Here is a 13,164-nt window from a genome sequence, read left to right on the forward strand (position 1 = left end):
AATTAAAATAAAGAACTTAAAAAAACTCACAATAAGAAAAAAATAAAACACAGGAATATCAAAGATGCACAATGCCCAAACTTCAGCAACCTGAATACAACATTAAAATAAATGAATCCAAAGTCAAAAATTTTATAGTCCATATGTTTCAAAATAGAGTTCACATATAAACTCCAAATCTACTTAAATATTTGATTTCTACCAAAATTTACTTCCACGCTTATAGTTTCTGTAAGTGTCACATGCCTAACCCCAATCAGTCATGCCACAGTTTTGCACTGGCCCTTCCAAGCAACCAAAGGCAAAAATGAGACCTGTACTCCTAAATTAGATTTGTGAGGAAATTATTCATGTACATTTTATGCAATCACTGTTATTTCACATTGATTTTATCACAAGCAGTCGTTTGTTTCTAGAGCTGCCTGTGAAATAATGCAACCCTACCAACGCACAGATTGAGATTACCTCATTCCTCAGATCACTCATAAATAGAAAGCTTTTTGATCAAGTGGTTTATAAATATTCTAAATAAATGAATAAAATAGCAGGTGAACCACTGTCAGGATAGCCTCTTTGCAGATCATTTTGGCTCTGATTGCTTCAACGGCTTGATTGCATCTGCTGTATGTTGAGCAGATTGCAACCTACCTGTAGTTTGCTATTATGATTATTTAACAAGGCATTGTTCCAGTTAATATCAAGAATACAGTGGTATTTTCATGAAAGTTGGACCTGTTCTTGGCTGGCTTTAAGAATGATTGAGACTCTTTAATCGAGTTATGTGAAATACGCCTGCAGCCTCAACATTTATCTCCCCGGCAATAGCCATTTGTTTCTGCTTCACTGACTCCCAAAAATGGCAGCTTGAAAGAGAACATCTAATCCTAAAGCAGCCATAACTGCCTCAAGTCTAATCCTAAACACTTTGTTAGGAGTAATTTCTACTGAATTTAACAGAGCACTATGTATTACTATAAGCACTACAAATTATGATCCAGTTGCCATTTCTATAGTTGAAAGTTTCCAGGCAATTAAAAAAACCAGGCACTTCATGATGTATTTTTCCCCCTGAAGGATAATACACACCAACCACTTTTACATAAAATTTTTGAGGTGGTCTACCAAAACTTAGTGAAAAGGAGGATATAAATTGCTTTTATTGTTTTGGGTTGATTTAAAATCAGAAATGAATGTAGTGTAGAATTATGAACTGTTTTTCCGTAAATTAACTAACCAAAGGAGAGCAACAGATACTTGGCATATTTATTGGGACTGGCTTTTATCAGACACCTAGCTAGGTGAAAACAGTACTGTTTTCCTGAAGGAAACTGCAAACTCATTTAATGAAGGGTAGCTGTTTGGAGCAGGCAAAACATTTTTCTAGATATCTATTGATCTTAGGATTGTAGTTGCTTCTGTGATTTATTTGTATGACAGTGTTTCAAATGCTTCTTTAAATAGCCCTAGGCTTCCGATACACTTGGCATATTTTTAGAATTGCAGTCATATCAATATAAAATGCACATCTTTTCTTTTCTGGGAGTTGATAAGGCTATACAGTGGTACCTCTACTTACAAATAACTCTACTTACGAATTTTTCTACTTACGAACGGAGCTCCATCCGCTGTCTTGGACGCGGTTTAGATAGGATTTTTTCTACTTGATCGAGCGAGTGGTTGCTGAACAAGTCCAGGCACGCCTGGACGAAGTGGACCATTTGGATCCCTTCCAGTCGGGATTTAGGCCTCATCATGGGACTGAAACTGCCTTGGTCGCACTGGTTGATGATCTCCGGTGGGCTAGGGACAAAGGTGAGAGCTGTTTCCTGGTCCTGCTGGATCTCTCAGCGGCTTTTGACACCATTGACCATAACATCCTTCTGGACCGTCTAGAGGGTTTGGGAGCTGGGGGGCACTGTCATACAGTGGTTCCGCTCCTTCCTCCTGGGCCGTGTTCAGAGAGTGGTGGTGGGGGAGGAGTGTTCAGACCCCTGGGCTCTCACTTGTGGGGTGCCTCAGGGTTCTGTCATCTCCCCCATGCTTTTTAACATCTACATGCAGCCGCTGGGAGAGATCATCAGGGGGTTTGGGCTTGGTGTTCATCAGTATGCGGATGATACCCAGCTCTACCTCTCTTTCAAATCAGAACCAGTGAAGGCGGTGAAGGTCCTGTGTGAGTGCTTGGAGGCGGTTGGAGGATGGATGGTGGCTAACAGATTGAGATTGAATCCCGACAAGACAGAAGTACTGTTTGTGGGGGACAGGAGGCAGGCAGGTGTGGAGGACTCCGTGGTCCTGAATGGGGTAACTGTGCCCCTGAAGGACCAGGTGCGCAGCCTGGGAGTCATTTTGGACTCACAGCTGTCCATGGAGGCGCAGGTCAATTCTGTGTCCAGGGCAGCTGTTTATCAGCTCCATCTGGTACGCAGGCTGAGACCCTACCTGCCTGCGGACTGTCTCGCCAGAGTGGTGCATGCTCTAGTTATCTCCCGCTTAGACTACTGCAATGCGCTCTACATGGGGCTACCTTTGAAGGTAACCCAGAAACTACAGTTAACCCAGAATGCGGCAGGTAGACTGGTGACTGGGAGCGGCCGCCGAGACCACATAACACCGGTCCTGAAAGACCTACATTGGCTCCCAGTACGTTTCCGAGCACAATTCAAAGTGTTGGTGCTGACCTTTAAAGCCCTAAACGGCCTTGGTCCAGTATACCTGAAGGAGCGTCTCCTCCCCCATCGTTCTGCCCGGACACTGAGGTCCAGCGCCAAGGGCCTTCTGGTGGTTCCCTCGCTACGAGAAGCTAAGTTACAGGGAACCAGGCAGAGGGCCTTCTCGGTAGTGGCACCCACCCTGTGGAATGCCCTCCCACCAGAGGTCAAGGAGAACAACAATTACCAGACCTTTAGAAGGCATCTTAAGGCAGCCCTGTTTAGGAAAGCTTTTAATGTTTGATGGATTTCTGTATTTTGGTGTTTTGTTGGAACCCGTCCAGATGGGCGTGGTATAAATAATATATTATTATTATTATTATTATTATTATTATTATTATTATTATTAACAAATTTTTAGATAGGGTTGCTTCGACTTACGAATTTTTTCTCCCAATGCATTCCTATGGGATTCGACTTACAATTTTTTTCGACTTACAAATGTGTGTTCGGAACACATTAAATTTGTAAGTAGAGGTACCACTGTACCTACTTTCCTAAAATACATAGGCATTTTAATTTACTACATCTCTCATACACGTTCCTATTGCTCAGGGCTTTTTTTTTCCAGCCAGAACTCAACAGAACTCAGTTCTGGCACCTCTCAGGTGGGTGCCATTGCTATTATGAGAGAACAAGGGATGTGTTCATGGTGAGTTCTGGCAGATCTTTTTCTAGAAAAATAGCACTGCTATTGCTGCTTGTGGCAACCACCCTATCCAAGCTGTCATACAACCATTTTTTCTTTACTTTCATCGTCTTTAGGGGGAAAACCTCTTACAATCCTTATTTATTATGTCTTATTCTTCGATTTGCTTCTATTGTTATGCAAATGAATTAGACTTAACAGTTGCTATGGTTGTTCATTTTACCTGTGTAGTTTTGTTAGGCATCCTTCATTCTTAAAGAGGAATGTGTTGGTAGTTTTGAAACATGTTAAAATATTGCTGAATCTCCCCCTCCCTGTCCTGCATTTTTTAACATGTTTAATAGGATAAAGCTATGAAGATAAGATTATCTTTTATATGGTTGAGGTATCTGAAGAAGTGTGGAAGGATTTTTTGTTTTTATTATGGTTGAGAAATGTTAGAAATTCTGAAAATTTCTGTATTAAAATTGCAATAGTGCTGCTTTGGAGAAAGCTGCTATAGAAGATTCCTGTTCGCAATAGATCTCCTATTGAACAGGGTTATTCAACATGGTTCCTACATATGCTGTTCCTCTACGTCATCTTCCTTGACTTATAGGGAGCAAGTGGCGCTGTGGTGTAAACTTCTTGGGCTTGCCGATCGAAAGGTCGGTGGTTAGAGTCCATGTGATTTGGGACAGGACCAATTTCCATCTGCCCGTAGGGGCAGGGCCATTTCCATCTGACCACTTGGGTCAGGACCATCACCATCTGTCCAATTTGGACAGGACCAGCTCCGACTTCCCCACGCGTAAAGGGAAGTCAAGTAAACACCCAATGGGAGAGGAGGTAGCTGTGCCCAGACATTCCCCCCTCTTGACCATGAGTGTTCCCCAAGGCTCAGTCTCTGTAAAGAGGCCCCCCAGCCCCGCCATATGGCGTGGATTAAGGACGAGAGACAAAGCCCCAGGATTCCTTTAACGGAATACTTCTATATGGAGCAATGTTAAGAAGAGGGTCGGCATGTAGATGCCACACCCCTCCTCCAACAAATTAATTAACCAAAAGCCTAACCGCCAACCTAACAAGTTGTGACAATTTGCTTAGCAGTAGGCAAAAACCAAATGGCAAGGCCAATCAGCCAGATGGCAAAATTCCTACTGGGCCCCTGAATACAGGCGACCCCTTGAAAGGCAAAGCAATGTCAGGCTAACACCTTAAAAACAAGTGGCGGGTGGGAGGGAGATTCAAAACCAGCACGAGTGACCAAAATCAAAAGATGCCAGGAATAAATAGGGAGCCCATTAGCCAATCAGAATTACACATTCATTCATGCACACCCCCTAAGCATACTGGCAGATCCCCAGCACCCACCCAAACCAGGAGGATTTCTGCATCCCTTCCACAACCCGCATTATCTTTGATTAGATAATGCGCTTTGCCAAATGCAAGTCTTGCAGATGAAACTTTTTCATTATGATCCTCTGTGTAAAGTAGATCTCATTACAAGGCAATGGAGAGGGGGATCACTTCATGGTGGGAAGAAGAAGAAGAAGAAGAAGAAGAAGAAGAAGAAGAAGAAGAAGAAGAAGAAGAAGAAGAAGAAGAAGAAGAAGAAGAAGAAGAATTCATTTGAGTCCATCCTAAGATTTAAATGTGTATTTTATTATGATGTGCAGATTTTTAGATATTGATAGCTTCCCCACGGATTTACATTAAAATTCAAATCTCTGTCTAAAATTCAGTAGCTTCCTAATACACTGCACAACAGTTCTATAAGCAGCTTTTAAAAATTAATTTTATGTATGATTTTGTGCTGCAAGAAGTATAAAGCAAGCACTTGCTGACCTTTAATATTTAATCTTCTGGTTGCACATCATCATATTTTCTTCTTAGTACTTTTCTTTTTTTTTAGCTCTAGTACCGGAGGGATTCGGAAGGAAAATGAAAATTACCCCTTTATTGAAATTCATCAAAGATGCCTCCTCCATATTGTCATTCTAAAAAAGGACATTAAACAATAGAACGCACTGAGAGTATGTTTCCTTAGCTTTACAATGGAAGATTTCTAAATTGCTATAGAAGAAAACAATGTACAGTGGTAATGGGCTACCTACAAGCCTGATCAGTGATGCAGCACACATAACACAGTAGCAGAATAGGATTGATTTGGAAATGTCAGTCTTTTGTGAGAGACGGGGCTTATAGAAAGGGAGAAAGAAATCAAGAAAATATTGAATGCCTCATCCTAAAATTGTATTAATTAGGATTGATGCAGGATATTATGAATTGGTTCTTAATGGCAAGAAATAACAAGGAAGATTTTCCAAAAAAGCAAAGAAGATTTTCATTTGAGCTGGCTTCTACACTGCTTATGGTCTCACTAATTCCTCACCACACCCGCCCTAGTACTGCTGTGTACCAATGTAAAAGACCGGAAAATCCAACCTGCCATTGTTTTGTGATTTTATTCATTGCATTTAAATTATTTACACCTTGCCCTTCACAAGATAGCTTCAATATGGCTTGCAATAAGGAGGCTAAAAATGCCATAAGATTTATAAAGCAATAAAAACCGAAAAATATATATAGTGATGAACACATATAAATATAAATACATATAAAAGCCTGTGGGCATGACAAAGAAAACATGAACATAAGTAAAATTTGGAGATGACAATTAAATAGAACCATTCCCAAGGTAAGTAGAAGATCATAAGAACCTGCTGGAATAGTCCAGTGGCTCATCTAGTCTAGCATACTGTTTTCACAGCGGCCAACCAGACATCTATAGAGAGTCTGAAAGTAGGACCTGGAAGAGCTATCCGCTCCTGTGGTTTCCAGCAAGTGGTATTCAGAAACTATGAAAAAATGGAAACTATGACTGATAGTCAAGTTCCCAAAGCAATTGAACTGGTGATCTAAACTATATGGCCAAGTATGTACTCTATCCACTGACCATCGTAGATATCATGTGTCAAAATCACAAGATTTCTTTTGGCATAAGGTACATTCTGAGGGACGCGGGTGGCGCTGTGGGTTAAACCACAGAGCCTAGGGCTTGCCGATCAGAATGTTGGTGGTTCGAATCCCCGCGACGGGTGAGCTCCCGTTGCTCGGTCACAGCTCCTGCCAACCTAGCAGTTCAAAAGCACACAAAAGTGCAAGTAGATAAATAGGTACCGCTCCGGTGGGAAGGTAAACAGTGTTTCCATGTGCTGCTCTGGTTCGCCAGAAGCGGCTTTGTCATGCTGGCCACATGACCTGGAAGCTGTATGCCGGCTCCCTCGGCCAATAACGCGAGATGAGCGCCGCAACCCCAGAGTCGGTCACGACTGGACCTAATGGTCCCTTTACATTCTGAGGAAACAACCCTTATCGCTGACGGTCACACCTAAATAAACCATTTCTGTTCCCTTTTAATGGCTTCAATGCCAATGAAATGTGAGACAAAAGTACAAATATGATGATAACTGAAGCTGTAAAACTGATAAGTGAAACATATTATCAAATTCTCTACACAGATACAGCACTGATACAATACCGTATATAAAATACAGCCTGCAGGATGTCCCTTCCCTTTTTACCACAACTTCAGTTTATCCAAACTGTGGTTAGTTTTAACTAAATTTTCTCAAGCGTGCCAACTTCAAACCTTTGTTTATGATGTAGGCTTGCTTCAATAAACAATGGTTAATCAGAACTTTGTGCTTAAAATAACTGCCATGGAAATGTGTTGATCATTCTTAGAATTTGTAGAAATGACATTACAAAATACAGTTCATGACAGATTTGCCTTGGCAGCATGCCCTCCAAGAAAAGCCCTCTATTTTAGCTAAGAAAGGAACAGTGTGTACCCCTGGTGGAATAAAAGGAGAAATGGCTATAGTGGTAAAACAACATCAGTTTCCAAATTACATATTCATGACTTTCACAAAACTCAAATTTAAAGTACCTTTCCAATTTACTTAAAACTCAAATTTAAAGTACCTTTCCAATTGACTTATGGGAGGCTGGTCATAGTCTGGTTTTGAAATTGTATTAGAACTTTTCTACAGAAGCGCGTTCAGTTTGCAAGGCTGGTATCAGAACAGTTGGAATTTATTCCATTTCATTTAACTTTATCAGCTAAGGATTATCCACCCAAAAAACGTATTTGGATGATAAAGCATTTTGTTCTACTTGTTATCTGAAATAATGTAGAATTCCAGTCAGGTATTACTATCTTTGGAATACTGGAAGTATAGAAACTCTGCTGAGCCATCTGTTAAGCTCTTTAAAATGTTTAGGGGAGAGGTTTCCCCCCCCCCAAACTTTTTTCCTTTAGGAAACATTTCCCACATTACCCTGTCTGCCATAGAATCCCTAAGCCTCTTTTCCAGAACCACAATGGATAGCTGTCTGCAATCATTAAAGGACCCATAGTTAATTCTGTGGTTACATGCTTCTGGAGGTGAAACTACATCCCTTGAGTCTGAGGGTGAAATGAAAGCCGTATCCTCGGGCTGGGTTGGAGGGAGGGTCAGGTAAGAGTAGAAGGGAGTGCTCTGCAGGATCTCCCTCCCACCCCCACCCCCAAATGGAGTGACTTGTTAGTCATCTGAGCCCCCTGAGGGTAGCGCTGGGCCATGGATGCTGAGAACATGAAAATATTTTCTCATGTTTCTTTCCTCCTGCGACCCTCTTCCCAACTTCTCTCACAACATGTGTGTTTCCTGTCCCTTTATTTAGTTCCCCCCCCCCAGCTTCCATTGAAATCTTACCTTGGACTTGATTATTCTGCACATATTTACAGTCAGTGCAACATTCATTGATATTGTTTGCAAGATCTACCTTCTCAAGCAAATCAAAAGCAATTGTCTGTTATACACTCATAACATAAATGTATTACTTGTTTTTCAAGAGCCGCAATAAAAATAGCTGTATTACTGAGCAGTAAATAATTAGATGTGGAATTTTTTTTAGTTAGCTTCCTTACAGATGATGGTGGCTTGTAAATTAAACCTTATGTATTAAACAATGGTGTAGATCAAATTTTCATTGTATTTTTGAGGGGGAGGGGAAGATTTTACATATTATAGTTTTCAATAGAAATGTTTGTAAAGACATTTAAAATTATATGTTCTAGTTTTCTGGTTTCTGTGGTACCTTTTCACTATATTTGTTTGCTTTGATCTGTTGGGGTACTTAGCTTTATGTACAGTTGTTGGACATAATCTACCATTATTGGGGGCAATCAAACACCATTAAATTCAGTGAGAGCTATGTTATTGACTTCAATCAAATGTTTGATTTCTCTCACTGTAATCACTAGTGAATGATCTGACTTGTGTGACTCATTCTCATAACAGAGCATTATTGATTTTTCTCTGTGGGACTTTTCTCTCCTGAATGTAAAGACACATTTTTCTTTCTCTTTCTCTTTCTTCTTCTTCTGGGTTGCCTTTTCTCCAGCAATTTACTAAATTAATAGAGTGTCTTGTTAAAAATAATTAGTCAGAACAAGATGAAGTTCTGCCTTTTTTCCCCCTTCATTGTATTATCTTTTTGGGAAAACATAAATATTTAATAGCTTAACTAGTATATCTTATATGATTCACACTGTATAAGAAACTCAAATGTTTATGTTGTTAGGATGAATGAGAGAAGACAGAAACTCTTTGTGGAGGAATTTGGCATTTTTTTCATTCATTGAGATTCATTCTTAGCAAGAGGATTACAACCATGAGAACTTGTGTTGGCCTGCATCAATGGTAGAATTTTCACAGTTTAACATGATGGTGGGTGTGCAAAGTTAGCATTCACTGGGGCTTCCAGTTTGCAGCAATCAAAATTTGTTTGGGACATTAAGGGTGGTAGTAAGGTACAGAAACCAGGAGCAAAGTTTTGCCCAAAGCAACAAGTATCTCTTTCCAACAGCAGCCAACCGGACTTGTCTCTCGTGTTCTGAATTAAAGACTCCATGTACCTATCATACCTAAGAGCTGTTGATAGAAATCTCCATAAATTGAACTAAACTTTTCTGTAGAATTTATTTATTAATTAAATTGATCTTCTGTATCAAAAGAACATACGAAATGCATCAAACATAAGCAATAAGGTTTTAATTAAAAAAAATCCCAATCACTGTGATTTCAGTTACAGGTAGGTAGCTGTGTTGGTCTGCCGTAGTAAAAAACAAAACAAAACAAAAAACCCTTCTAGTAGCACCTTAGAGACCAACTACGTTTCTCATTGGTATGAGATTTCATGTGCATGCACACTTCTTCAGATTTGAGTGTCCTGGGAAAATAATTTACTGTGACTAAAATTTACTGTGTCTTTAAGTTGCCACAAAGACTACTGTTTTTGCTAAAATAAGAATAAAGAATATTAGACTTTATTTGCTATCAAGTCATTTCACTCTCCTTCAAATCTTTCCATAAAATAGGTTGTTTGTTGTTGTTGTTGTTGTTGTTGTTGTTGTTGTTGTTGTTGTTGTTGTTATATTTTATTTAATACATGTAAAAATGTAACAGAATGCCTTACAAAGTTTGTTTATGGTGGGGAGGGTTAGAGACAACATACTGAAAACTGTTGGCACACTAACCTTTCATGATATGCTATGGTTGTCCACTCATCTACTTCAGCAGAGTTTAACTAATTTCTACTAGGCAGCTGCTTGCAGGAATATTGAGGGGTTGTGGAGATAATGTTTGATAAATAATTTCCTTGCATTTCACTCCATCCATCTGACATATTCTCTATCCAGTAACAGTAACTTAGATGAGATGTAAATTAGATTCCAGTGTCCCTTGAAGTATTGATTTACACTTATGGAAAGAGATGTACCAATTGCAAGTATAGCTCAAGCAAATGTTTCACCTGCTTTTTCCTGATATTTTGAAAATTTTGCCAACAAAACAACCACTCATTAGGAAATATTGGTGACTGAACTTGGGAAATCCTGCATGCAGAACAACTGCTCTACTAGTGAGCTATTTATTTACTTATAGGATTCCTGAAGCGGATTTTTCTCAGATGGTGTTGTTCTACCACTTTGTGTAACAATAATGTATAATGTATGACATTATTACCATGGGGTAACATTACAATAATTTAATGCTTGATGATGACTTCCTATTTCCATCTTCCCTTCACAGATCAAATTATGACATCATCACCCAAAGGAATTTTCCGGCCATTTCTATTTATCTTCATTGTGCTGGGATGCTTCATGGCATGTCTGCTTATTTATATCAAACCAACAAGCAGCTGGATATCTGGTCCTATTGAATCAGCTAGCTCTGTTATAAAAATGAAGAACTTCTTCTCCACCAAAAATTATTATACCAATGAGACAACTATTCTGATATGGGTATGGCCGTTTGGTCAGACATTTGATCTGAAACTCTGCCCAGCATTTAACATCCACGGGTGCCACCTGACTACTGACCGCACACTATATGACCAGTCTCATGCCGTTCTTATTCACCACAGAGACATCAGTTGGGATCTGACTAATTTACCTCAGCAACCTAGGCCGCCATTTCAGAAATGGATCTGGATGAACTTGGAATCACCAACACACACTCCACAAAAGAGTGGGATTGAGCATCTATTCAATTTGACCCTCACGTATCGTCGAGATTCAGACATTCATGTGCCTTATGGCTCTATGGTAGTTAGCACCAGCTCCTTTTCATTTGAAATACCGAATAAAGAAAGACTGGTGTGTTGGGTGGTGAGTAACTGGAACCCAGAGCATGCTAGGGTCAAATATTATAATGAACTAAGTAAATACCTTGAGATCCATACCTATGGGCAAGCATTTGGAGACTATGTGAGTGATAAAAATTTGATCCCAACCATCTCCGCTTGTAAGTTTTACCTTTCCTTTGAGAATTCTATCCACAGAGACTATATCACAGAGAAGCTTTACAATGCTTTTCTTGCTGGATCTGTGCCAGTCGTTCTAGGTCCTCCTAGAGAAAACTATGAGAATTACATCCCAGCTAGTTCTTTCATTCACGTGGAGGATTTTCTCTCTCCAAGGGACCTCTCAGAGTATCTTCTTTTGCTTGACAAAAATGATAAACTGTATGTTAGCTACTTCGACTGGAGGAGGGATTTTTCAGTGCACCTTCCTCGATTTTGGGAATCACATGCATGCCTTGCCTGTGATCATGTAAAAAGACACCAGGAGTACAGGTCTGTTGGCAATTTAGAAAAATGGTTTTGGAATTAAACTCCTATCCCTTACTTGAACTTTACATATATATTTTTAAAAGCTAACGAAACCATTATTCCAAGTGAAGATGGTGGGGGAAATCCCTCCAGAATATGTGACATCTTTGTTTCCTGGATACAACATATTCCAGTTACACTATCTCTGGATCATTCATCCAAAACTCTCCTTACTTTCCACAGAAAGGTATCTGATTAAAAGAGACTGATGATGCCACGGACATTGGCCATTTTCTGTGTTGTTGGCTTATTTGGAGAGGTGGTCATTTTATTTTATATAGATGTGACTTTGAAAAGGAATTAAGAGCTGGCAACCTGAACAGAAGTTTAATTATTTTGTTAAAGCAATCAGCGCTATGGTGATTTCTTGTTATATTTTCATCAAATGCAAACACAAATATCATTTTTTTTTTTGCAATGTGTACTGAGAAAAACTGAGAAGTAGCTTATGTGGACACCTTTTAGAGATCTGTATGTGAAACAGGTGCACCGTGGTTGCACAAATTATTCCTCCTGAGCCACTGGCATGCTATCTTATTTATATTTTGTTGGAAATCCTGCTATGTATATAGCTGGTTATGTGCACTGAATAGTAATTTATTGTTTACCATTTCTTTTTAAAACTTCCCCCCATTTTTTATTTGTTTGTAATACAGCAGTCACTGGCCAATACATAGAGTAATGGTGTTTACATTGGCTCAGATAGTTTCTTTCTGGGAGAAAAGAGGCATAGAAAAAAATTAAAATTTCTAGCTAATATTCAATATAGGATTTAAAGAAAAAATATTTGTGGGTTCAACTCTTTAGTGAAATACATATTTTCAGATCCAGAGTCTCAGTGTGAGTTTCAGTGTGATCTTCCATGCCATTTTATATACTGTACAAGGTACAGTTTCAAAAGCAGTTTTCTATTAAGCTTGGAAGGCTTCTTCTGAGTAAAAATAAGTCTAAACACCCCTTCTGCTCATGGAACTTGTTTCCTAATTATTTGAACTCTGGCTTTTGTAAACAAATACATTTGGGTGTTTTTTTTAAAAAAAAATGTGCATTTTCCTCCATCTACTCTAGAATGCTGGTTGATTGACAAAGTGAACACTTTCTATCCTTGGCGAAGTATTAAGTGGCATGCTTTGAAACCACACAGTCAGAATTAAATGCAAAACTGAGTGCTTTGTTGAAATGAAGATTCAGAAGGCAGCAAATGAAAGTCTGTTTCCATTTGGGGACAAAGGAAGCAGCTTTATACCAGGTAAGACTATTTGTCCATCTAGCAGAGGCTGTTCATCGCTTCAGGATGCAGAAATATTTCCACATCAACTGCTACCTGATGTGTTTAACTGGAGATCCCACCAGTTCAGCCTGGGGCCTTCTGCATAACAAAGCTCATGCTCCACTCCTGAGCTTGGTCCCTCCCATAAGCAATAATCAATCTTTTTTTGAAGTTGTTTATCTGATAGGACCACTGTTTCAACAGTAGGCAGATATTTTGTCTAATGCCTTGAAAAGAGTAAACGGTTTATCTAAACGGTTTATCAGTTAGGTGACAATCTTATACCTGGGAGTAATCACCACTGAACTCAGTGGGACTTCTGGGTAGCT

At 39.4% G+C, this 13,164-nt stretch overlaps 1 protein-coding gene across 1 annotated transcript in view; it reads left to right on the forward strand.

Annotated features, from left to right (window-relative positions):
• Positions 1-12,227, forward strand: part of FUT9 (fucosyltransferase 9) — a 56,895-nt gene extending 44,668 nt beyond the window's left edge. The window contains exon 2 of the mRNA XM_035110684.3: positions 10,482-12,227. Coding sequence (XP_034966575.2) covers positions 10,482-11,566 — 1,085 coding nt within the window. The 3' untranslated portion in view covers positions 11,567-12,227. The remainder of the gene's footprint in view (positions 1-10,481) is intronic.
• Positions 12,228-13,164: the final 937 nt, after the last annotated feature.

Source organism: Zootoca vivipara, chromosome 3, assembly GCF_965207765.1.
Source record: "Zootoca vivipara chromosome 3, rZooViv2.hap1.1, whole genome shotgun sequence".
NCBI classification, from domain to species: Eukaryota; Metazoa; Chordata; class Lepidosauria; order Squamata; family Lacertidae; genus Zootoca; species Zootoca vivipara.